The following is a 26,955-nucleotide window of genomic DNA, read 5'->3' as shown; positions in this document are numbered from 1 at the left end:
AACCCTGCCCATGTTGCTGCTTTAGAGAACAGGAAGAGTTTTTGTAGTAGAGTGTTGTTACCATGCTGTCATTTTACCCTGTGGACAGCTTCACAAACGAGGGTCAATTCAACGCTGGATTTGCACAAAAGATTAACATGACGGCACATGCTAGTCGATGAGTTGAATCAACTCCACAGCAACTACATAAATTTATCCACTAACCATTCAGAAGCGTCCAGTTGCATTCTAAAAGTTGTAACTTCTTCCGGAGTCTCTTCATCAGTGTCCGACTCCGGTTTGAACAATGTAAGGCTGAACACCGTTACTGACAATCCTCATTTTGGCTGTGTGAGATTCTCCAGCTTTGTTGTTGTTGTTGTTATTGAGCCCTCTTCTGAAAACCTGCTGCAGCTCATTTGCATTTAAAGGGGCACACAAAAATGGCACGTTTTTGCTCACACCCAAATAGGGGCAAATTTGACAAGCAATAATAAATGATCTGTGGGGTATTTCGAGCTGAAACTTCACAGACACATTCTGGGGACACAAGAGACTTATATTACATCTTGTAAAAGGGGCATTATAGGACCCCTTAAATTATTTTGGCTTTTTATTGTTTTTTTATGCTGCTGTTTTCTTTTTTTCCATCAGTGACGGCGCTGGACGGACTGGGACGTATATTTTGATTGACATGGTGTTGAATAAAATGGCCAAAGGTAAAGACAAAGAAAGCAGAGGATCAGCTATCAGTGGGTGTTAAAGGGATAGTTCACCCAAAAATGAAAATTCTGTCATCATTTTCTCACCCTCAAGTTGTTCCAAACCTGTATGAATTTCTTACTTCTGCTGAACAAAAAAGAAGATATTTCAAAGAATGTCAGTAACAAAACAGTTGATGGACCCCATTGACTTCCATAGTATTTTTTCCCCTTACTATGGAAGTCAACGGGGCCCATCAACTGTTTTGTTACCCATATTCTTCCATATGTCTTCTTTTGTGTTCAGCAGAAGAAAGAAGTTCATACAGGTTTAGAACAACTTGAGAGTGAGTAAATGATGAAAGAATTTTCATTTTTGGGTGAACTATCCCTTTAAGTGATGCTTTGCACATTGGGGACAGCCAGTGTAAATGCTGATATAAATATGATACCAAATTCTCTACTTTACAGGTGCAAAAGAGATTGATATTGCTGCTACACTGGAACACCTGAGAGACCAGAGACCTGGCATGGTTCAGACCAAGGTATGTACATACAATATAGACACATATACACTGAAAAAGACACTTTCATACTGAAACTTACTCTGTCTGTGTCCTCCTCAGGATCAGTTTGAGTTTGCACTGACGACTGTAGCTGAGGAAGTGAACGCTATTCTCAAAGTCCTGCCACAGTGATGCTTCCTTTCTTCCTACCTTTCTGTTTCTCTCTCCCTTGGTTGTATATAAACTCTGATCCCATTTATGAAAAGATATATGTCCTAAAGAAACTATTTTGTCTGTAAAACGATTGGACTATATTTAGTAGTAATTAGGAATTGTGTATTGTTTTAGTTCTGTGTGAATATGAAAGGACATTTTATTTTTCTTCTTCATTTCTTTACTTCACAATTTTCTTCTTCATTTCAGATATTAATTACTCTCTTATCATTGCTTTTTCTATTGCATATCCCACAGAAATTTCAACTAAGGCCAGATCTGTTCTAAATATATAGTTAATTGGACCTGAATTTATGAAATTTATCTGTACGTGCTTTGTTGTTTAAGATTTGGAACTGTGTTCTACGGGTTATGTGTGACAACTACAGTTTTTCTGATTATCAGAGACCCACACAAAGCGTAAACATCTTGCATGTGAGATTTATACCAAGAACATGAGTAGACAAATGCTGCCTTTCCAAGCCAAGGAAACGTTTAAATCATTCATGAATCAAAACATTAAATCATGATGTTCAACTTGACCTGAACTTTTATTATAAGACTAAAACTACCACTTTCATTTGGTACTAAAACTTAATCTGCTCACAAAAAACAGTGTGGATAGCAAGTAGAAATGCATGCAAAACCTGTGCGGTTGTGCTTTATGAACTTACAGCAAACTTGTGCATAGAAAATGTAAACAAATAAAGGCTGAGTCGTTATTGCCTGATTCTGGCAAATTACAGTCTGATCTCCATGCTGTTATTCTAGTTTCATGAGAATAAGGTTCAGATCAGTGAACATCCACAAGAGCAATAAACATTCACTCATTTTAATAAGAACCATCAAAGGAAATAAGGGAATTAGATTCTGACGCTCTATGTGGATATGCAATTCATCTCTTAATACAGATATTAATGTAGCCTGACCCAAATAGCAGCTCATACATCAACAAGTAAACATATGAGGCTGTTCCTGAGCTATCTGCATTGATCCTAAAGATTCATTATGGATATGCTGTAAAAGTGATATGATAAAAAAAAGTGATACAAATATTCTGTGTGATGGTTCGGTTTCTCTGTAACATGTCTTTATTGACTATTTGAGTAATCGTTGTTAAACCCCCATTGATAAAATTGATCATTACTAACAAGCTCATCTGTATGACCAAGTTTAGTCTGTGCATATTTAAATTCAAATGTAACAGACTATCAGTGTGTATTGCGACTGAATAACCAAAGCTGTTTTGATCCTGTGCAGCTCCATAATAAATTTTTGTGTCTGTGAAGTAAAGCACATATTCCTGAGTGTCCTGAGTGTTCATACATGTACAGGTGCTGGTCATATAATTAGAATATCGTGAAAAAGTTCATTTTTTTATTGTAAATTATTTAAAAAATGAAACTTTCATATATTCTAGATTCCCTACATGTAAAGTAAAACATTTCAAAAGTTTTTTTTTTTTTTTTTTAAATTTGTTGATTAGAGCGTACAGCTAATGAAAGTCCAAAATCCAGTATCTCAAAATATTAGAATATTTACATTTGAGTTTCATTAAATGACCATCCCTACAGTATAAATTCCGGGTATCTCTTGTTCTTTGAAACCACACTAATGGGGAAGACTGCTGACTTGGCAATGGTCCAGGAGACAATCATTGACACCCTCCACAAAGAGAGTAAGTCACAGAAGGTCATTACTGAATGGGGTGGCTGTTTACAGAGTGTATATCAAAGCATATTAAATGCAAAGTTGACTGGAAGGAAGAAATTGGGTAGGCAAAGGTGCACAAGCAACAGGGATGACCGCAAGCTTGAGAATACTGTCAAGTAAAGCCAATTCAAACACTTGGGAGAGCTTCACAATGAGTAGAATGAAGCCGGAGTCAGCGCATCAAGAGTCACCACACTCAGACATCTTCAGGAAAAGGACTACCAAGCCACTTCTGAACCAGAGACAACGTCAGAAGCATCTTACCTGGGCTAAGGAGAAAAAGAACTGGACAGTGAACAGTGGTCGAAAGTCCTCTTTTCAGATAAAAGTAAATTTTCATGTTGAAATCATGGTCCCAGAGTCTGAAGGAAGACTGGAGAGGCACAGAATCCAAGCTGCTTGAAGTCTAGTGTGAAGTTTCTGAAGTCAATAATGATTTGGGGGGGCCGTGACGTCTGCTGGTGTTGGTCCATTGTGTTTTATCAAGTGCAAAGTCAATGCAGCCATCTTCCAGGAGATTTTGGAGCACTTTATGCTTCCATCTGCTGACAAGCTTTATGGAGATGCTGATTTCCTTTTCCAGCAGGACTTTAGCACCTGCCCACAGTGCAAAAACCACTTCCAAGTGGTTTGCTGACCATGATATTACTGTGCTTTATTGGCCAGCCAACATGCCTGACCTGAATCTATGGGATATTTTCAAGAGAAAGATGAGAAACAGTCGATCCAACAATATACAGATGATCTGAAGGCTCAATAGTGCCTCAGCAGTGCCACAGGCTGATCACTTCCATGCCACACTTCACTGATGCAGTAATTTGTGCTAGGAGCAAGTCATTTGCTATAATATGTCCTGCCGATCAAGTATTGAGTGCACAAAAGAACATACTTTAAAGAACTTGAACTTTTCTGTTTTGCAAATCCATTTTTTGATTGATCTTAGGAAATATTCTAATATTTTGAAATACTGGATTTTGGACTTTCATGAGCTGTACGCTCTAATCATCAAATTTAAAAAAAAAAAACTTTTGAAATGTTTTACTTTACATGTAGGGAATCTAGAATATATGAAAGTTTCATTTTTAAAAATAATTTATAATAAAAAAATGAACTTTTTGATGATATTCTAATTATATGACCAGCACCTGTATATGCACATCCATGCTCAAACATGTGGGCACACATGATTTATTAATGCACATAATCATGTAACTAATCTTGTTTTTATTATTATTATTTGGCATTGGTGAAAACTGGTGTCAGCTAGTGCTGCCTATTACGGTCTTCAGAAACAACAGTTACAGCAGATGTTATTTATAGTAAATGCTCTTTCTTAGAAGATCCAGTAACTCTAGAGATCACACTTTAACCATACAGGTGCTGGTCATATAATTAGAATATCATCAAAAAGTTGATTTATTTCACTAATTTCTTTTAATTTTGATGATTATAACTGACAACTAAGGAAAATCCCAAATTCAGTATCTCAGAAAATTAGAATATTACTTAAGACCAATACAAAGAAAGGATTTTTAGAAATCTTAGCCAACTGAAAAGTATGAACATGAAAAGTATGAGCATGTACAGCACTCAATACTTAGTTGTGGCTCCTTTTGCCTGAATTACTGCAGCAATGCAGCGTGGCATGGAATCGATCAGTCTGTGGCAATGCTCAGGTGTTATAAGAGCCCAGGTTGCTCTGATAGTGGCCTTCAGCTCTTCTGCATTGTTGGGTGTGGCATATTGCATCTTCCTCTTCACAATACCCCATAGATTTTCTATGGGGTTAAGGTCAGGCGAGTTTGCTAGCCAATTAAGAACAGGGATACCATGGTCCTTAAACCAGGTACTGGTAGCTTTGGCACTGTGTGCAGGTGCCAAGTCCTGTTGGAAAATGAAATCTGCATCTCCATAAAGTTGGTCAGCAGCAGGAAGCATGAAGTGCTCTAAAACTTCCTGGTATACGGCTGCGTTGACCAACACCAGCAGATGACATGGCACCCCAAACCATCACTGACTGTGGAAACTTTACACTGGACCTCAAGCAACGTGGATTGTGTGCCTCTCCTCTCTTCCTCCAGACTCTGGGACCCTGATTTCCAAAGGAAATGCAAAATTTACTTTCATCAGAGAACATAACTTTGGACCACTCAGCAGCAGTCCAGTCCTTTTTGTCTTTAGCCCAGGCGAGACGCTTCTGACGCTGTCTGTTGTTCAAGAGTGGCTTGACACAAGGAATGCGACAGCTGAAACCTATGTCTTGCATACGTCTGTGCGTAGTGGTTCTTGAAGCACTGACTCCAGCTGCAGTCCACTCTTTGTGAATCTCCCCCACATTTTTGAATGGGTTTTGTTTCACAATCCTCTCCAGGGTGCAGTTATTCCTATTGCTTGTACACTTTTTTCTACCACATCTTTTCCTTCCCTTCGCCTCTCTATTAATGTGCTTGGACACAGAGCTCTGTGAACAGCCAGCCTCTTTTGCAATGACCTTTTGTGTCTTGCCCTCCTTGTGCAAGGTGTCAATGGTCGTCTTTTGGACAACTGTCAAGTCAGCAGTCTTCCCCATGATTGTGTAGCCTACAGAACTAGACTGAGAGACCATTTAAAGGCCTTTGCAGGTGTTTTAAGTTAATTAGCTGATTAGAGTGTGGCACCAGGTATCTTCAATATTGAACCTTTTCACAATATTCTAATTTTCTGAGATACTGAATTTGGGATTTTCCTTAGTTGTCAGTTATAATCATCAAAATTAAAAGAAATAAACATTTGAAATATATCAGTCTGTGTGTGTAATGAATGAATATAATATACAAGTTTCACTTTTTGAATGGAATTAGTGAAATAAATCAACTTTTTGATGATATTCTAATTATATGACCAGCACCTGTATATGCTGCATTTTTGTAGAAAGGCACAAACTGTTTTTGTGTTCATTACAGGAACAAACACTGACATTCATTGTTTTGTTTTTTCTTAATTTCTTAAGTGTCTATATGGATTTTATATATTGCAACATATTTGCTTCCTTACTCCTGATATATGTGTGTATGCATGTATATATATATATATATATATATATATATAGTGAATTCAGGGTGATTGGGACACTTTTTGCTATTGAGATGAATTGGAAAAAGTGTCCCTATCAACTTGAATTCACCCTATTATAAGTCAGAAATTACACTCAGTCAGAAATTAACAGTACAGAAAAAAAACAAAAAAAAAACAGGTAAAGTAAAAAAAATGACAGGAAAAAATAAAAATGAAAATGAATTTAAATACAAAATATAGGTAATACTAACCAATCTTAATTAGGGTCAATCTTCAACTGTGGTGGCAAACAAGACACAAAATTTGTAAAAATCATGTTTTATTTTTAAGTAATAAAATGTATTGCTGTGTATTTAAAATTTGTTTACTATGCTATATCCAGTAAAATGAAAGCTTGATATATATTTTTTTTTAATTTGTAATCAAATACTGGTGCCACAATCACTCATGTCTGTGGTGTTACCAATATTTGAAGTAAATTTCTGGTTTGTTCTAAAATTAGTAGGAACTTTAAGGAATCATTAAGAAAAATAACTTTATGAATTCATTGTAACTGCTTTATTAAAATCACAGATTTTAAAAGAAAAGTGTTTAATTTTTCATCTAGGCTTATTTCCAACAAGGGAGAAATGGCCTTTGGTACCTTTAGTGTTTATTCTAAAAGGTTAAAATCACTTTAAGGTCTCAAAACTTTAAATTAGAATATTAAATGGCCCTGAAAGAAAGAAATTTCAGATAGGCCTACATTTTGAAGTAACACCACAGACATAATATAACACCATAGACTAAATCTGTATGCTGTCTATAAAGACACTGCTGTTCAGCAGCAGATCATTTTACCAAACCGGACAAGAGTGATACAATTATATGATTATGAATGTCCTAAACCAAATTCGATGATTTAAAAAAATAAATAAATAAATAAAAATAGAACATTACAAGTTGTATTGTCTGTGGAGTTATGGAGTCTTGTGGTGATACCATGAAGACCGTAAGACAGTAAGATCACAGATTAGTGCAAATCTAGAATTTCTAAAATGGTGGCTGCCATCATGATGGTGTCAACCTAGGGACATTTTAGAAATATTAATAAGACTGTATTTATCAAAATTTAGATTAAAATATGCACACACAAAAAAAGTTCAGCGTAACACCACAGATTCTAATAAAGTATAACATGAAATTTTCCAAAACTTAGCTAAATGTATGAAAATTAATAAGTGAGAATCAACTCTCCATGCACCCCTCAGATCACCTGCATTGACCTTTATACACAGAAAAGTGCTCCAAATACAATTCCCCCTTTTCTTAAATGGGCAACATCCATTACTGTAACGCTACAGGCATGAAGTTGGGGAACACATTTTTTTCTTAAAATATATACAAAATTATTTTTAAAACAATTTAATTAAATTGTACTTGTTAAATATATATATATTTTTTATTTTATTTTATATTTTATATTTTATTTTAAATGTTATATTTTTGCCAGGATACCTCTTTAAGTTATGGCGGCGGGAACATGCAGATTTTGTCACACATGAAATCTCTCAAACTGAATTAAATATGCATTTTTAAACAGCCTTTCAACAGTGCACAGATTGTTTTCACCGTACAGAATAAAAATATGCAAATATTTTATGATTAATTAGTTTTTACTGTTGCAAATTAGGAAAACACCATTTGCCACCGCAATTAAAGAATGACCCATTAGCAGAACATGAAGACTATATAATGAAGAATAAAGCCATTAAATTCATTATAATTTAAAGTATAAAATCAAAAGAAACATCCTACCGTTAAGCTTCAGATACTTTTATTTTGTAAAGTGTGACTTATTTTGAACAGGAAGTTTTTGTCTAAAGTGCTGTCAGTCGGTCTGATCTGTCGCAGAAGCGTTTTCGGGGGTCATTTTAAGTTCGCGCTGAGTCTGAGTAGTCTTGAAGAAAATGTCCGCGGTGATTCCTCGTATCGAGCAGCTGTCATCGAGAGTGGTGCGAGTTTTGGGCTGTAACCCGGGGCCCATGACACTGCAGGGCACCAACACATACCTGGTCGGTACGGGCAAAAGGTACTAGCCTCATACAATTATTAACCAGGGCACGAGATAAATGAGCTTATTTACTTATGATATTTGCCTATACCTATGTATTGAATGTAGCAAGTATGTGAATGTTTATTAAATGTCTCTGTGTATCTGTCTGTGTCTGTCAGACGAGTGTTAATTGATGCAGGCGAGCGCGCGATTCCAGAGTATATTGTAAATCTGCGCGAGGCTCTGAAGCAGCACGAGACGTCCATACAGCACATTATAGTAACACACTGGCATCAAGACCACACTGGAGGAGTGCAGGACATACTCACACAGTTTCACACAGGTGAACAGGTCTTGATATTTGTGCCCCAAATGTCATTTCAAACATAGTGAAACATTTTAAGTGCTCCTCACTATTTGAAAAGCTCTCAGCCAAATCGTGTTCTAATAATGTAAATGTAAATATAATTATCTTACTATAAATACATTGTGTCTATGAGAAATCCTCACTAATATAGCTGCATGTGTTATGCAGAAGCAGAGCTGAGGGTCAGTAAACTCCCTAGGTGTCCTCCACAGGAAGAAGCGATTGACGAGAAGAAGAAATATAATTATCTCAGTGATGGTGATGTGATAAAGACTGAAGGGGCAACATTAAGGTAAACACACACACACACACACACACACATATTCTGTACATGATTAATACTGTGAAAGATTATTACATTTTGTTTTTAAAATGTATTTTATTCCTGTGATCCAAAGCTGAATTTTTCAGCATCATTACTCTGGTCTTCAGTGAAATCATTCTAATATGCTGATTTGGTTTATTTTTGTGGAAAACGTGGAAGTTCAAAATAACAGCACTTATTTGAGATAGAAATCTTTTGTAACATAAGTATTTACTGTCATTTTTGATCAATTTAAAGGGTTAGTTCACCCAAAAATGAAATTTCTGTCATTAAGTACTCACCCTCATGTCGTTCCACACCCGTAAGACCTTCGTTCATATTCAGAACACAAATTAAGACATTTTTGATGAAATCCGAGGGTATCTGATAGGCAGCAACATCATTGCACCTTTTGAGGTCCAGAAAGGTATTAAAGACATTGTTAAAATAGTCCATGTGACTACAGTGGTTCAACTTTAATGTTATGAAGCGACGAGAATACTTTTGTGCGCAAAAACAACGACTTTAACAATTTGAACTGTTGTCATATGCAAAAATATCTTAATTTGTGTTCCGAAGGTGAACGAAGGTCTTACGGGTTTGGGACGTCATGAGGGTGAGTAATTAATGACAGAAATTTCATTTTTGGGTGAACTAACCCTTTAATGTGTTCTTGTTTAATAAAAGTATTGATTTAAAAATATCTTGCTGACCCCAAACCTTCGAATTGTACTGTAGAATAAAATAGATTGTTTTTATTTATTTATTTTTTAATAACTGCATTAGGCAAATTAGTGTGTAGGTTTCTAAATGCAAAAACATAAGTTGAACAAGTTTGTTTTTATATTGTTTGTGCTGCATGTAGGGTTCTGTTTACTCCCGGACACACAGATGATCACATGGCATTACTTCTGGAGGAGGAGAAGGCTGTGTTTTCAGGTGACTGTATTTTGGGAGAGGGCACGGCTGTGTTTGAGGACCTCCATGATTATATGAAGTCACTGCAGAAGCTCCTCAGTGTGAAGGCCGACCTCATATATCCAGGTCATATATCCAAGGTTCAACTCTTGTTACAGTCTTTAATTTTTCTAGAGTGCTTTCTAATTTTCAGTAATACTAAGAAATGCTTGTGTGTGTTATTTTGATGTGTCAGGTCATGGGCCAGTGGTCCACAATGCAGGTTCTAAGATCCGTGAGTACATAACTCACCGGAACGCAAGAGAACAGCAGATCCTAAATGTTTTGCAGGAGAATCCTGGAACTGCATTCACCTCCAGTGAGCTGGTTAAAGTGGTGTACAAGGTTCAACTCTTTTCTGAATGATCTTAACTCTTTAAAGTCACCATGAAATCAAAAACAATTCTATTTTTTATGGAATACTGCAGTGTTTAATATAAAAGATTTATCCGTGCACATAATTATTTTTTATGTGCCCTCATAATTTTAGCCAAAATAACTTCCCCTCCCACTTACACCAACATTGCTTCTCTTCTCTGGCGTGAGGGCGGGACAATAACCTGTCACTCACATGACATCACAGCAAAACAAAGCACAAACATCAATCCATCTAATCAATTCCTGATGGACAAAATCAAGTCCCTGCTCTATATTTTTTCCTTGTTCGAGAAGCCGTTTCATTCGGATATACGTCACTATAGGGAAGAAAAGACTATCGCAACATCCATTAGACTGAATCCAAAAGGCATTTTAGCACTTAATACATTTCGACATTGTCAAACCTGCTGTCCACAAGGAGAGAAAAGAAAATGACAGATGTAAAGTGAGGGCCAAAATCTGAGACATTGTGTTAAGACTTCTATGGCTTAATATAACGTAAATGATGTCTCTTACTGAAATATGTAGTAGAAAACCCATGAAAGATTTATGTTATTTAAAAAATCCATGACATATTTGGACAATGGGCGGCGCCATTTTGTTTGCGTTCTATGTCGGTGACGTCAAATGGTTGCACTCACTGAGCTACTGACACTGTCCTATTCCTATTTTTAACGCAGCACAACTCGGAATATAATATACGATGCCACATTGTGCAGCTTTTGGTTGTAAATGTCAGTCGATGAGCCACAAGAAAAGCGATCTAAGTCTTTACTGCTGTCCTAGCGATAAGAGGAGAAAAGAATGGGAAGTGAAGAATGTGGACGAATAAAACTTCCTAAAGATCTGCGTTTTTTGTTCTCTTCACAAGCCCTGGTGCCTTTGAGGCTTTTAGATGACCACAGCTGAAAGAGCTTACAGTTGCCGATGGATATAAGTGTATGCTTTAACCAAATGCCACGCCTGTCGTGGAGACTGACGAAGGTGAGCCTATAACACATCTCGATTGAGACAGACTGCCTCAAAGCTCGCGTGGCGTGCGCTGTGATGCACGAGATATGTGATCGCATGAAACAGTAGAATCTTCTCAGCATGTTTAACTGTGTGTAATGCATTCAGGTGATCAGACGATTTTAACACGTCAGTCACACAACAGTAGTTTGAATAGCCACAGAGGCATTGCACAGCTTTGATGTTTTCATCCTCACTAATTTTGCGCTCTGGCTCAAATTGAAAAGGCTGATCGGGTTTTAAAAGGAACCCCGCGGATATTAAGACCTGTATGCGTTACTACATTACCATTGCGCCAAAACATACAGATAAAAAGCCTCAAAGTTATCAGGGCGAAAGTGAATAGAACAAAGACGCAGTTAGGAAGTTTTATTCGTCCACGTTCTTCACAACTTCCCATTCTTTTCTTCTCTTATCGCTAGTAAAGCAATAAAGACTTACATCGCTTCTCTTGTGGCTCATCGACTGAAAATTACAACCAAAAGCTGCACAATGTGGCATCGTATTATATTCTGAGTTGTGTTGTGTTAAAAATAGCAATATGACAGTGTCAGTAGAGCAGTGAGTGCAACCATTTGACGTCACCGACATCGAACGCAAACAAAATGGCGCTGCCCATTGTCCAAATATGTCATGGATTTTTTAAATAACATAAATCTTTCATGGGTTTTCTGCTACATATTTCAGTAAGAGACATCATTTACGTTATATTTAGCCATACAAGTCTTAACACCAGGGATTCCTTTTAAAACAAATTTAAAAAATATTTATTTTAATTTACTTCTAGGTGATAATCATGTAAGAAAATGTGCAACTTTGTGAACTCCTTTGTACAGACAAGGGACTAACCAAATTCTAAGATGACATTCTGAAAGTCAGATTCTTTTTTTCATTTCAACTTTTCCTCCATCCAAAGCATTTTCACTAGTGGTTTCGTGCATTCACACTGTGTGTGAAGTGAACTCTCCATTTGTTGGTTCTCTTTAAGCGGTCACTGCTTTATAGAATAATGCCCTAAGACTGGGCCAAATGAGAGAACATTATATAAATGTAATGTTATTATTTTCTTAACTGTTTACATGACATGATTTTCATGTGTTTTGTTTTTGTTTTTTTAATTGTCTGTATGGCAGGAGACCCCTGAACACCTGCACAGAGCAGCAGAGTTTAACTTGTTGCACCATTTAAAGAAACTCCACAAGGAAGGAAAGATCTGCCTAGGTATGTGTGCATGCTTGTGCAAGTGTGCCCACAGGTGTTTGTTTGTGCATGTCTGTGTGTGCACATGTGACGGTGTATGAACATTCAATATGTCTGTTTTTTTTAGATATACAGTTGTCTGTCTTAACTGTTTTTTTTTTTCTCCTTGCAGCTGAAGGCTCAAATGAAAAGCAGTGGAAGAGCAATCTGTGATTTTATTTTTTATTTTTTTTAAAGCACACTAATCACCCACAGTGTCTAATAAAAAGTTCCCAGTGGACTGAGATGGATTTATTTTGATTTTGTCGATATTTCTTAATTCTGAAAAACACTTTAAAGGAGTCTGGGGCTAGCTGTCACTTTTCCCCCTATTAAATATTTCTGTGGGAAGGTCTATTTAACAATTTGGAACCCAAAGTGTTGACCTTTTGTGACAACATGCCCCAAAAGCAGGATACTTACATTTATTTAGCAGACATATTTTTCCAAAGTGCCTTACAAATGAGCAAATTTAAGAATTGGAATAAATTATGTAACATAATGGTTCTTAAAATGGAAAACATGTAAAAGTTAACAACCCTTGTCTCAATGTCATCTGATTATAAATGGAATTCTATGGGTTGTTCATGTCAACAATGAGAGACGGTGTCCAATAATATGTAAGCAAATGTAAAATAAAGCTGCTTTTAATTAGGTTCATAACATGGATTGTTATGGTAATGTACATGATTAAAAATATTTTTTTTCTTTCAGTTTTTGTGTGTGTAACCTTTTTTTATTTATAACTAACAAATTTAAAATTATTTTACTTAAATTAATAAAAAAGTAAAAAAAAAAAAAAAAACTTTAGGATTTATTTAGGAAAACAGTATTTGCACTCACTGCAGTAAAGGAGTTAAAATACGGACTTGGGTGGTGCAGCCTAGCGCACCCCCTTTTGTTTTGACAGGAATCGTGAACCGGAAGTTAACGCTTATTTACAGCCCGCTGCGGTACAGACCGAATGCGCTTGGAGGCGATACTGCTTACAGCGATACCGTGAATAACGGACAGTCCGTGCTACCCCCTCCGTCCAAGGACAAGGATATTTTGATCACACAGCGAAGATTTGATGGTGTGTCGGAGCCGCGTGCAGAGGGAGGCGATCGATTACAGTTTAATGGCGTCTATGGATTTAATCGGGATTATTAATCTAGTGCAGATAACGGGGCAGAATGCGCGTGTGTGATGCGGCCGAGCGCACGCGCTGCGCCGCTGCAGTATACGCGCAGAGGCGCGTGAGCCCACGGCGGCTGGTCGACCGTCGATTCAGTGTTTGGTAAATATGTGCCTACTGAATCGAAAATGTTGCTGTAAACGAACAAAGCGCATTTATATATAGTCGTAGTAAGACATCTGTTTACAAGTATCCGTTTTGTTTTGTTGAAATGAGTCAGAGCAGAATGTCTGCGTCTCTGTCGCACTAATAAACGGGTCGGAGAGCCGGTGTGGACCGCTACCTGAAGCTTTTGGTATTGTAGGACGGAATTTTCGTACAGAAAGGATAGGATTTGTCAATGATAAACCTCAGCTGGTTTATCTGAGAGTCTGTTATGTTCGTGTGTCTGTGTGCTTCTGTGCACTAGACGCGCTGAGCTCACACTGCCCGTCAGGATGGCATCCGGTGGTGTTGGGGAGGCCGGAGGAGGGGGCCTCGCACCCGTGAAACCGTTTCCGTACTTGTGCGAGGAATCTACTCAGGGTTTGAAATCTAAGAGCCTCCCCGTGCTCAGCGGTAATAAGGACGCGGATCAGACTCTGCTTTCTGCCCCGCATAGCTCGCCCCGGTGCGGCTCCCCCGTCAGGACAGAGTGTCGTGAGCCGGAAGGTCGCGGCGCAGCTGCGCTCTTGACGTTCCGCCTGCCGCGGGTGCCGGTGAGGCGCTATGTGGACAGGATCCTGTCAGACTCGCGCTGCTTCCTGTTCTGCATGTGTTATCTCACCTTTATTCAGTCTCTGATGGTGTCCGGATATCTCAGCAGCGTCATCACCACCATAGGTAACATACCTGACCCTCTTCTCTTCTCTTCTCTTTAATTAAAGGTGCAGTAAGCAATTTCTGAAAATCTCTTGATATTTGAATTCACCAAAACAAAATTAAAAGGATCACACCCCTATCTTGATAGCTCCGCCCCAAATTCACAAACATACTATGCAGCACAGGCACCTCCCCCCTAATGAGTTGACACGCCCCTTACTGCTAATTGGCTGCAAGTTTGTTTTGGTGCTTGGTCTAATCCACTTTCAACAGCTTTTCTCAGAAATTGCTTACTGCACCTTTAAGGTATCATGTTGTCTCATCTTTTCTAATATCTCACAACAATCTCCATCCATCCCAATTTCTTAAATGGTTAGTTCACCCAAAAATGAAAATTATATAATTATTTCCTCACCCCTATGTCGTTTTAAACCTGTAGGACTTTCGTTCATTTTCGGAACACAAATGAAGATATTTTTAATGAAATTTGAGTGATTTCTGTCCCTCCATTGACAGTTAATACAACTACCACTTTGACGCTTCAAAAAATTCATAAAGAGATCGTCAAACTAATCCATATGAATTGAGCGGTTTAGTCAAAATATTCTGAAGAGACTTGATCACTTTATATGATGAACATATTGAATTTAGGCTTTTATTAACATATTGATCAGCGAACATAAACAGAAACTCAGCTGTACTTGCTTTGATGCACGAGAATAAACCTCATTGGTTCTTGTGGAATCTCAAACGTGCTGTGTAACACAAGAATGAACCTGATTGGTTCTCGCACATCAAGCAAACACGCTTGAGCTTCTGTTTATCATAACTGATGTGTGCGTTGATGAATGATTACAATAAAAGCTTAAATTAAACCTGTTAATCATATAAAGCAATCGAGAAAATTTTGACTAAACTGCTCAATGCGTGTTGATCCGTTTTTCAAAGTGTAGTTGTGTGACTGTCATTGGAAGGACAGATTTTTGGGTTTGGGTGATTTAACCCTTTAATTTCACCATCTAATCTTTTCCCAAATTCTCTTTGCTCTACTTCAATATTGGAGTTCAAGAATTTCAGACTAAATGAGCTCCGTGTTTTTCAGAAAAGCGGTACAGTCTGCGGAGCTCAGAGTCAGGTCTGCTGGTCAGCTGTTTTGACATTGGTAGTCTCCTCGTTGTGGTTTTCATCAGCTACTTCGGAGGGCGGAGTCAGAGGCCACGCTGGCTGGCCGTAGGAGGTGTGTTAATTGCGGTGGGTGCCGCCCTCTTCTCCCTACCTCACTTCATCTCTCCGCCCTATCAGCTGGAGGAACTGAACAGCACAGTGGGGGGAGAGGGTCTCTGTGCCAGCGGGAATGGCAGTGGGCAGGAGAGGTCGGCACTGTCCAGGTGCCAGAGGGACCGTGAGGAGAGTGAGCACGCCCTGTATGTGGCACTGTTCATCTGTGCTCAGATCCTCGTGGGAATGGGATCAACTCCCATATACACACTTGGACCAACTTACCTGGATGACAATGTGAAGAAGGAGAACGCATCCCTGTACCTGGGTGAGTCAGTGTGTGGCTTTGTTGGAGTGTAATCTGTGTTGGATGGCTGGGTCCAGGGGCGGATTAACGCATAGGCTATCCTAGGCTGTAGCCTTGGGGCACACGTGATCAAGTGGCCTCTGTTCAGTGGTATTTGCAAATATTTTTTTGATTAATGTATTTCTACAGTACTAGTAATTACTAGTGTTACTGGACGGAGGTTTTAAAATAACAGACAATTGATGAGAGCACAGCATGCATGATGGATTAATGTTACATCACCCCTCCCTACATCAGTTTTAGCTTTAAACTCACACTACACTGGGGGGCGCTGGTTTTCTAAACTGGCTCTTGTCAAGAACAGGTACTGTTAATCTGACAATGCCAAACACCAACATCAAAGCGCTGTCAATCACTGCCTTATTCAGTGCCCATTGTTGCCTGTAAATTTGACAATGCTCAACACAATTGGATCAGAGCGTGTCAATCCCTTGGCAATGTAAAACGGTTTTACCATGCCAATAAAGCTACTTGAATCTGAATTTGTCAATCACTGATTGATTTGCTATGCAGAGTTTTTTCATGGAATGTAAACACTCAATAATATATTTTTAAATATAGCCCTGGTCTCACAGAGTCAATAGTTCTGATTACTTTCGTGTGAGTGATCAAGTTATTATATGTAGCTAGCTAATATGAGTAACAAAATCCTTTCTCTGTCCAGATTTAAATCTAACAATAATGCAAAAACTGGCACTTAAAATTAAAGTTACTTTTTTTAGTTAAAAATGATCCAAAATCCATTTTTGAGCAAGTACGTAACCACCCAGTGTTCAAAACTATCTTCTTACCTTAGCCCGATTCACAATGGTAAGCTTGTAATAATGTGTTCTAATTTGAGTGTTACTGGTAGGATTCCATGGGAAATTCAAGCATGCCGCCGTTGGTCTTTGCGTCATTACATCACGTCTGTTTACATAAGCAGCTTCAAAGGGCTTTAAACGATACCAGACGAGGAATAAGGGTCTTATCTAGCGAAACGATTGGTCATTTTCTAAAAAAAAAAAAAAATTATATACATTTTAACCATAGATGCTCGTCTTGAACTATCTCTCTTCTTCTTCTCTGTTAGAATTCTGGCAGTGTAGACGCTGCTAAGTGTATTACTGCCCTCCACAGGTACAACTAAATTGTCATATACAATATGCTAGTGCAAGTATATAAAAATTAGTTCTAACTTTGACCTGTGGAGGCCAGTAGTACACTTAGCAGCGTCTACACTGCTGGAATGACCAATCGTTTCGCTAGATAAGACCCTTATTCCTCATCTGATATTGTTTAAAGCCCTTGAACTGCACTGAAACTGTAATTTTGACCTTCAACCGTTTGGGGCCAATTGAAGTCCACTATAAGGAGAATAATCCTGGAACGTTTTCATCAAAAACCTTAATTTCTTTTCGACTGAAGAAAGAAGGACATGGACATCTTGGATGACATGGGGATGAGTAAATTATCAGAGAATTTTTATTTGAAAGTAGACTAATCCTTTAATCACCACAGGTAATGCGATTTATTGTAATGCTTTTTTTTTTCTCAGTTGGTCAGAACAAAAGTGAAAATTCTTATTTTGGTCATACTTCCAAGACTACGATCTGTGATTCTGAAGTACAGTATCCACCGGTGCGGTGACTGACAGCCACACATTCTCCTCAAAACATTAGATTCATCCGCGCTGAGGAGCCATGCCGATGCACAACCCATGTAAAGTTGATGATTCCTCAAATAACTGCAATTGCAGGTTTCAAACAGAGGTGGCGACAAAGAGCGATATTCTCAAAATTGCAAATATCAACTGTTTATACTAGTCGACCATAAGAATGTATGTACGTTCATGTGTGTAATGACATGAATGTCCAGGAAGCCAAAGGGCTTTTTTAGCCTGTTAAGTTATTTTTTGCTCTCTGATTTGAATTCTGCTATGCAAAATCTGTAACTGCTTCTCACTGATGTGAGAAGACCTACAATAGCATGTGACAGCTAAAGAATGTCCACTATTCTCTTTTTGTGTGTGTTTAGCTATCATGTATGTAATGGGAGCTCTTGGACCAGCCGCTGGGTACCTGCTGGGTGGGATTCTGATCGGATTCTATGTCGACCCCGGTACCAATGTCAATATTGACCAGAGTGACCCACGGTTTGTAGGAAACTGGTGAGGAAAATCTCATTGTTTGCTTTTTATTAATAAACATACAGTAAACTTAACACTGTAACCCTCTCTCTGTCTGTCTCTTTCTCAGGTGGAGTGGGTTTCTCCTGTGTGCTGTGGCAATGTTGTTGGTGATCCTCCCCATGTTCTCCTTCCCTAAAAAACTTCCGCCACGCCACAAGAAAAGTAAAAGACGTGCAGGTGATGTGTCCAGTGATGACGAGATGATGAAGGAAAAGAGCCAGGCTGTCTCGTCCTCCATGGGTTTTGGCAAAAATATCAAAGGTGAGCCTTAATATCAGATCTAAAGTCAGATCCCACATCCAACTTGCTAGTTATGTCTCTGGAAGTTATCTGACCAGGGGTGCATTTTCCAAAGCCAACTATGGTCGTAAGTTCCGTCGTTACCAATAGAATTTAATGGAACTTGCGACCATAGTTGGCTTATGATGCTTTTGGGAAACGCACCCCAGATTTGTAGTGATTTCAAAAACTCTCTCAACACTGTTTTGGTCATCTTTGAAGAACAATGTCACACTAGATATTGACACAGCTAGGATTTCCAGAGATTCGCTTTGTAGAGATGGCTAGCAAGTTGGACATGGTAGTAGGACTGTGCGTAATTAATTGTAATTAATTTTCGATTTCGTTTTTGGCTTCCAACAATAATGAAAACAACATGATCAAGGTAAAACGATTATTGTGCTGCTGCCGCATTCCATCCAGCGCACCTTCTTTCCTTCACAACGGTGCGCTTTCATTCCTCCCTAAAAGTCCAAACTTAACATCAAATGTTGTAAAATGTAGTCTACTGTTGCTAAACTGCGGGACGTGTTTGATATTAAACTGTTATTAAAAGTGCATTAAGCCACATTCATTAATACAGTTTATTCACTGTAGTTTAAAAAATGGTAATAAAATATGACAAGATCTCAAAGTTAAACTGTGTCAGAAAAAAAGAATCTTAATTATGTCAGATAACACTTAAACAAAACATGGTCAAGTCAAAGTGTCTGAATAATTTTTGGTTCCTAATTTTTATCAATTTTACTGGTAGTCCACTGTATGAAGAATTTTTGGGTATAGTATGTCACAGTTTACTTTATTTTGCTATCCTCACTTACATAAATGAACTATAGTGTCCTGCATCCACTAGTAAAAATATATCAAAAATGTCTGAATAATTTTTGGTTTGACTGTATTTTCGTTCTGTTGTATACATTTGTCTGTTTTGTCTATAATTATTTTCTTTTTTCTTATTGTATTGCTGACGGTTTACTTGTCTACCTAGTTAACCTAGAATTAATTTTTGCTGAAGTATTGATAATTGTGAAATTTCAGTGATATTTAAAATTACTTGTATCGTGAAATAAGACTTTGATCTTATCACCCACCAATAATCATGTTAAATAATTGTGATTTCAATATTGACCAAAAATAATATGATTATGATTTTTGCCATACATAGCCCTACATGGTAGTATTATATTAGTATTTTATTTTATTTTATTGAACACAAATAAGTTTTAAGTTTAAAGTTTTAATAATTTTAGTACTTCAACTTAATCATTTCTAATTCGGTTGTTAAGTCTGACGTCACGCTGCAGCGCTTCCGGATCTAAACGCTCTATCTCATACCACAAGAAAACAACAAATGGTGCTAATATACACACATGATGTGGTGTAATAATGCCAAAAAATTATAATCATAACCTTTATCTCCATACCAAAATCCCAGATGGCCAGACAGTGATTCATCTTTTATAAATCGTTAAAATATTAATGTCTGTGATGCTGTGAGCACGGAGATGGTTGTGTAGACTGTAAGTATTTAAAATGTTTAACTTTAAAATGTTAAATGTTTAATATGAATAAATAGCGCTCATAAACGGCCATGGAGATGCCATTCTCAAGTGAAATGAGTTGAGGCTTGGAGCCAGAAACGGCGTTCCTTATGTCACGACTTAACAAGCGGATAGTTTAAGTTTAATCTTTTCATCTAATTTTTGTATTTTATTTCAGCTAACAAAAACATTTTTAATACTTTGCTTTAGTTAACAATAACACTAATTATTAATATGAGCACATTTTGGATGATACATTTAAATACAAATGATATATCTGTCTGTTTCTCTCTGTCTCTTTCTCTCTCTCTCCAGAATTGCCAAAAGCAGCAGTGCGTATATTGAGTAACGTGACGTTTTTATTTGTGAGCTTGTCGTACACGGCGGAATGTGCCATCGTCACAGCCTTCATCACGTTCATTCCCAAATTTATTGAATCTCAATTTGGTGTTCCAGCATCTAATGCCAGTATATACACAGGTACAACACGCACACACACTGACACTAATGTGTTGATCTGATCACAGTACTTCCTGTGGGTGCTTATTAATTGTGCGTTTGTGTGTGCAGGTCTGATCATCGTACCCAGTGCAGGTGTTGGTATAGTTTTAGGAGGGTACATAATAAAGAAGCTGAAACTGGGCGAAAGAGAAGCAGCAAAGCTGGCCATGATCTGCAGTGGAGTGTCTTTGCTCTGCTTTTCCACACTCTTCATCGTCGGCTGTGAGAGCATCAACCTCGGTGGAATCAATATCCCTTACACCACTGGGTAATGGAGGAACCCCTGTAGACACGCACATAAATATCACCTGCAAACATGAGCTGCACTAAATGATGTTCGATCTGTGTTCTGCAGGCCCACACTGACTCTGTCTCACCGAAACCTAACGGGAAGCTGTAATGTCAACTGTGGATGCAGGATTCATGAGTATGCACCTGTCTGCGGCTCTGATGGCATCACCTACTTTAACCCATGTCTGGCGGGCTGCAGCAACATTGCCAACCACACCTCAGGAGTGAGTCATTTCACATCTGTCCACAGACCCTATTTCACAAACCGTAGGTTAAAAATATCAGTTGATGGTGAATCAAATGCGCGACAAAACCAAAAATGATTAGGATTTTAGTCTATGCTGTCTTTAGGTGCTTGAACAAAACTTCACTGAAATGATTTGTAGCGCACCTCCGTACAATAAATCACAATAAGCTCTGTGCTTTTTTACTTTTGATATGAAGCAGTCTCATCTGTCAGATTATGGAATTCAGACAATATATATTGTTTTGGCTCTCTTTAATGTGATGTGACCGATCACTGTAGCTGCCTCAGTTTGAGCGAAAGGGCAGCACATAGCACACATGAACTTTTTGCTTAACCTGTTCTTCAATATTTAATGTAATGTATGTAAATAAATCAGTCATGAAAACAAGATATGACAGCCACTATTTAAATGTTTATATTTCAAAAAACTAATTCGAGTAGAAATGTAATTATATAGTTAAAAAGTTATTATAACTTATAAGTATTTTTTTTTATTAAAAAAAATGCAATTTAATGTTTGTTTACAAATAGTTAATTTTAAGTTAATTGTAACCTTTAAAGGGTTAGTTCACCCAAAAATGAAAATTTTGTCATCATATACTAACCTTCTTGTTGTTCCAAACACGTAAGACCTTCGATATTTAATTAAGATATTTTTTATAAAATCCAATGGCTCAGTGAGGCCTGCACTGCCAGCAAGATCATTTCCTTTTTCAATGCCCAGAAAGCTACTAAAGAGTTCATGTGAGTAAATTGGTTCAACCTTAGTATTATAAAGCGACGTTATTCAACAACATCTAGTGATGGGCGATTTCAAAACACTGCTTCATGAAGCTTCGAAGCTTTACAAATCTTTTGTTTCGAATCAGTGGTTCGGAGCATGATCAAACTGCCAAATCCACGTGAACTATTGAAATTTAGAAACACTTATGATGTAACGAAGCCTCGTTTACTGAAATCATGTGATTTTGGTGCTCTGAACCACTGATTCGAAACAAAAGATTTGTAAAGCTTCGAAGCTTCATGAAGCAATGTTTTGAAATCGCCCATCACTAGATATTGTTGAATAAAGTTGCTTTTTTTTTTTTTTTTTTTTTTTTTTGGTGCACAAAAAGTATTCTTGTCGCTTTATAATATTAAGGTTTAACCACTGTACTCACATGAACTGTTTTAAATATGTTTTTAGTAGCTTTCTGGGCATTGAAAAAGGAAATGATCTTGCTGGCAATGCAGGCCTCACTGAGCCATCAGATTTTATCAAAAATATCTTAATTTGTGTTCTGAAGATGAACGAAGGTCTTACGGGTGTGGAACGACATGAGGGTGAGTAATAAATGACTGAATTTTCATTTTTGGGTGAATAACCCTTTAATGTTATAGTAATATACCAACTGACAGTGTTCCCTGTATAGTTTACAGCATTAGTTGAGAGAGATTTTTTTTTTTTTTTAAATTGAGAAAAATTGACGTATTGTACCTGATATATATTCAAATGAATCGATATTGAATCAAATTGCAAGCTTCATCATCAAGAAATTTGTGCCAGTATCCAGCCTAGACAAATATGTTTATTTTGCTGTAATGATTGGCTGAATGTTCTATAAGCTTTTTTTTTTTTTTTTTTTAAGTTTTTAAAAATAATTTAATAAATATTTGTTGTAAAAGAATCCTAATGTTACTGTATGTTGCCTAAGTCAACATTTTTCATATTTGCCTTAGGACAAATAAAAATATCAGTGTAAAATTTTTAACTAGCAGAAAAATTGTTGTTGAGACATTGTCTGTGTCAGTATTGTTGACATTTTGCGTGTTTCTCCCACTCAGATCAGAAACTATTCTGACTGTGCCTGCGTTCAGAGCAGACAGGTGATCACGCCATCAGGAGGAAACCACGAGCTCCAGGTGGTGATCGTGAAGACGTACCTGAATGAGAACGGTTACGCCCTGGCAGGAAAGTGTGAGCGCACCTGTGGAACACTCATCACCTTCCTCATCTTTCTCTTCATCGTCACTCTCATAACCGCCTGCGCTCAGCCGTCTGTCATCATCGTTACGCTCAGGTCTGCTTCTCTTCACGTCCTCGGATATCATTTCTCTATTGCACTTTGTTTCGCTCATCTCTCTTTCTTATTTTCTGAGCAGGTCAGTGGAGGAAGAGGACAGGCCGTTTGCTCTGGGAATGCAGTTCGTTCTTCTCAGGACTCTTGGTAGGATTGGACAGATTTTACAGAATTCATCTTTTGTTTCTGTAACTGTCAACTAGAGCTGGACAATATATCAATATTAATATATTAATATGCCTTTTATTTGACCATTAAGACTCATTTTTGTCTCTTATGCTCAACAAGGCTGCATTTATTAGATCAAAAATACAGTAAAACAGTAATATTGTGAAATATTATTGCAATTTAAAATGGCTCTTTTCTATTTTAATAGATTTTAAAGTGCTATTTATTCCTGTGATGTCAAATCTGAATTTTCAGCATCATTACTCCAGTCTTCAGTGTCACATGATCCTTCAGAAATCAATTTAATATGCTGCTTTGATGCTCAAGAAACATTTCTTATTAGGATCAGTGTTGAAAACAGTTGTGCTGCTTTATATTTTTGTGTAAACCATAGTGCATTTTTTTAAAGATTTCTGATGAATAAGTTCAAAATAACAGCATTTAATTGAAATATAATTTATTTGTAACATTATAAATATATTAACTGTCTCTCAATTTAATGTCTTTGCTGAATAAAAGTATTAATTTCTTCCAAAAAAAAAATCTTACCCTCCCCAAACTGTTGTATGGTAGTGTTCAAAAATATCAAGATATATATTAAATATTAAAAGGCTGAAAATATATTAAAAAAAATTTTATAGAGAGAGTACCAAAGCATTTAAATTAATTGAATGTTAATTTGTAAGTACTCAAGCAGTTTTTGATATATTCCCTCTTTCTTTCTCTGTCTCTCCAGCCTACATCCCCACTCCTATCTATTTCGGAGCTGTGATTGACACCACCTGTATGCTGTGGCAGCAGGATTGTGGTTTCCATGGGTCCTGCTGGGAATACGATGTCACTTCCCTCCGCTTTGTTTACTTTGGGCTGGCGGCAAGCTTGAAGTTCCTGGGCTTCCTGTTCATCTTCCTCACCTGGTATTCGCTGAAGCGGCGTGAGGAGCAGACGCACACACACACGCACTCGCACACGCTTTCCCCGCTGGACACGGTGAGCCACCTCATCTGCCACGCCGGAGGTCACAAAGGCCACGCGCGCACACGCTCCTGTCCTGTCTTCCTGCCACGGCCAAATGAACACTCCCATGCTGCCATGCCAACTGGACACGCCCTTAGCCGTGGTAACAGTTGCCCTGGGAATGGCCTGAAAGCAATAACTCCGCCCATACGGTCTCTTGAAAAAGTGGCAGTGTGAGTGTTGGAGCCATGCACACACACATTTACACACACACTCGCTCATACACATGCATGCAAACATTATACAATTATGAGGGCCAATTATGATGTAAATGGAAACATGCCACACCGCTTATAGCCATTGCTGGTGCCTTTTTTAAAACAAACACACACGTCAAACACATTATTGCAGTACTTTTGTGAAGCACTGATTAGTAATAAAACCTTTTTGACACGATACCTCAGCAGGACGAATACCTCTGATCATCATTACATACAAATACACACATTCTAACATATATATACCATAGTCATCTCATCTAGTTACCTATAGTGTTAGTTGTGCACATACTTTTCTGCTTCGCCTGTACAGCAGATAGATACATGTACTTGTTTACCTCATTGATTCATCCATTCATGTTTCAACAGTGAAGGGAAAGAGACTGCAAATTTTACTATGCAAACTCCTCCCATAGCACTGACTCCTCAGGTGTGTTCGACTTGAAGCAGACCGATTGGTTTATTAGAGCGATTCGAAACCACTTGGAGCCATCTGCTCTCTAATAGCTCTCGCAGTACTTTGATGTCATACACCGATCAAGCCGCTTCAAGTCGAACACACCTCTTGTGAATCACTTTACCCCTCCCAATCTTTAAACTCCTCCCCTCCCTACCAGCTATATTAGCCATGCCCAGACTAAACTCCTCCCACAGTATTGACTCCACACAAGCAGTGGCTCCTCCCCAACTTTAAACTCCTCCCACTGTGTTTACTCCACCTTGTTCCATTTATTTTTCAGATGTTCTCTTGTGTGTTGTATTAAATGTTTAGCTTTTTAGACCTACAGTTACAGTGTGTGCAACAGCTGGTGCAGTGCACACATCTGTTAAGTCTTTCTGGGTTTTTTTTTCATAGCCTTTGACTTTTGTGCATCATATCAGTATTAATAATGTTATCTTCTGTTGGTGTTGATTGTATGTTGGTGGTCAGCAATCATCTCGGTAAATAACACACGCACAAACACAACATATATAGGAGATACGTCATCTCATGTTCACACACACATCATGTATACTCTTGAGAACATGCTCACCCCCCTGAAGATGGTGTTCTGTTTGCGCTGCATTTGAGCCAGTATTTGTGGTGTTGATGGTAACAGCACTAGCTCTGAACAGAAATCAGCTTCATACCTGATCACTGTAGGACTTTGGTAGAAACAGAGCAGAATACACACTGAACTACTGCTGAGGAAACTGTATGTTTCATTTTCCTCTCCCTCTTTTTCCCCAACCCTTCCTATGTTGCTGTGCTCTGTTTGCAAACAGAAGACACATTAATACAATTATTTATTTGAAGTTTCTTGAAGGTTTGTCTAATTGCCGGCAAACCTGGAGAAATTCTTTAGTAACTGGTTTTGGTTTACTTGTACAAACAAATGAGGTGTCAAAATTGTCTAAATAAAATGATTTTGATTGTGTGCTGTGGTTTGGAATGTTACTTGAACAGCTTTACAACAGAAATGTAGTTCTTTTAGTTAAATATATTACACTGCGTTGGGCTCTTTCAGGTGTGATGGCAAACCAAAGCTCTATTTCAAAATTACCATTGTGCCCTTTGAACATTTGCCGCTGAACCCAGGGTGAGCCATTAGGACTAAACCTGCAGTTAATGTAGTTGTTTAGTGTCATGTCCAGGGTTTCTGAAAGCCAAATATGGTTGCAAGTTTCCAACAGAGTTCAGATGACACTTGCGGCCATAGTTGGCTAAATATGCTTTTGGGAAACACACCCCCAGATCGTGACCCTCTTTCTGGGAAAAGTGTCTGTGGTTTCACATGCATTCATTTTGTTTTTGTCTTAACTCAATGCAGTAACCACAGGCCTTCAAAAATGTTCCACTAATGTTTGACATCTACAGAATGTAAAAATTGGCTTAAAATTATGCTTGTGGCCGAAATGATTGATTTTTTTTTTTTTTTTTTTTTGAATTTTTAAAAATCAGGTGCTCATCTTGCTCCAAACTTTCACACTTGAACTGGGAATACACACACACACACACACACACACACAAAAACCAACTGGATTTTTTGTTTGTTTTTGTAGTTGTAATAAAAACAGTAACAAATCCTTCCCTCTTGGGTCAATTTGACCCCCCCATAAGGAATGAATGGGAAATGGGGGAAAATAGGGATTTTTTTATTATTATTTGTCAAAAAAAAAAAAAAAAAAAACTGGCACAATCCAGGACACACACGTTCAAATGAAGGGATGAGACCATAGAATATCCCCAATGCAGAGCACACTCACATATATATATATATATAATTTATATATATATACATATATATAATTTATATATATATACATATATATAATTTATATATATATACATATATATATATATATATATATATATATATAATAGAATCTCCGTAGAGAAACTGTAGGCCCCTGTAGTAATCATAAAATGCAGGTTAATATCATATTTTTCCACAAGAGGTCA

General features: G+C 37.7%; 3 protein-coding genes across 7 annotated transcripts in view; all 3 read left to right on the top strand.

The window, feature by feature from the left end:
* Positions 1-2,699, top strand: part of slco5a1b (solute carrier organic anion transporter family member 5A1b) — a 28,895-nt gene extending 26,196 nt beyond the window's left edge. For all 4 annotated transcript variants that reach the window (XM_051861766.1, XM_051861748.1, XM_051861737.1 and 1 more), the window contains exons 21-23: positions 634-698; positions 1,152-1,225; positions 1,307-2,699. In XM_051861766.1, the coding sequence (XP_051717726.1) occupies positions 634-698; positions 1,152-1,225; positions 1,307-1,378 (211 nt within the window). In that variant the 3' untranslated portion in view covers positions 1,379-2,699. The remainder of the gene's footprint in view (positions 1-633; positions 699-1,151; positions 1,226-1,306) is intronic.
* Positions 2,700-7,981: 5,282 nt separating this feature from the next.
* On the top strand, positions 7,982-13,170 carry lactb2 (lactamase, beta 2). Its single transcript, XM_051861947.1, has 7 exons — positions 7,982-8,237; positions 8,381-8,544; positions 8,737-8,860; positions 9,738-9,916; positions 10,026-10,174; positions 12,352-12,439; positions 12,591-13,170. The coding sequence occupies exons 1-7, from the start codon at positions 8,116-8,118 to the stop codon at positions 12,629-12,631; spliced, it is 867 nt and encodes a 288-aa protein (XP_051717907.1). The 5' UTR covers positions 7,982-8,115; the 3' UTR covers positions 12,632-13,170.
* A 222-nt stretch (positions 13,171-13,392) lies between these two features.
* Positions 13,393-25,930, top strand: slco5a1a (solute carrier organic anion transporter family member 5A1a). 2 transcript variants are annotated; one of them, XM_051861794.1, is made up of 10 exons: positions 13,393-14,456; positions 15,538-15,981; positions 18,037-18,169; positions 18,258-18,451; positions 20,326-20,490; positions 20,581-20,779; positions 20,867-21,026; positions 22,874-23,109; positions 23,192-23,256; positions 24,014-25,930. In XM_051861794.1, the coding sequence occupies exons 1-10, from the start codon at positions 14,072-14,074 to the stop codon at positions 24,469-24,471; spliced, it is 2,439 nt and encodes an 812-aa protein (XP_051717754.1). In that variant the 5' UTR covers positions 13,393-14,071; the 3' UTR covers positions 24,472-25,930. The 2 variants fall into 2 exon arrangements, with proteins under 2 accessions (XP_051717754.1, XP_051717764.1); XM_051861804.1 differs by lacking the exon at positions 13,393-14,456 and adding an exon at positions 17,558-17,721 and having other exon boundaries at positions 15,809-15,981.
* Positions 25,931-26,955: the final 1,025 nt, after the last annotated feature.

This window comes from Ctenopharyngodon idella, chromosome 2 (assembly GCF_019924925.1).
Source record: "Ctenopharyngodon idella isolate HZGC_01 chromosome 2, HZGC01, whole genome shotgun sequence".
In the NCBI taxonomy this organism is placed as follows: Eukaryota; Metazoa; Chordata; class Actinopteri; order Cypriniformes; family Xenocyprididae; genus Ctenopharyngodon; species Ctenopharyngodon idella.
This window is presented reverse-complemented; position numbering and strand designations above follow the sequence as displayed.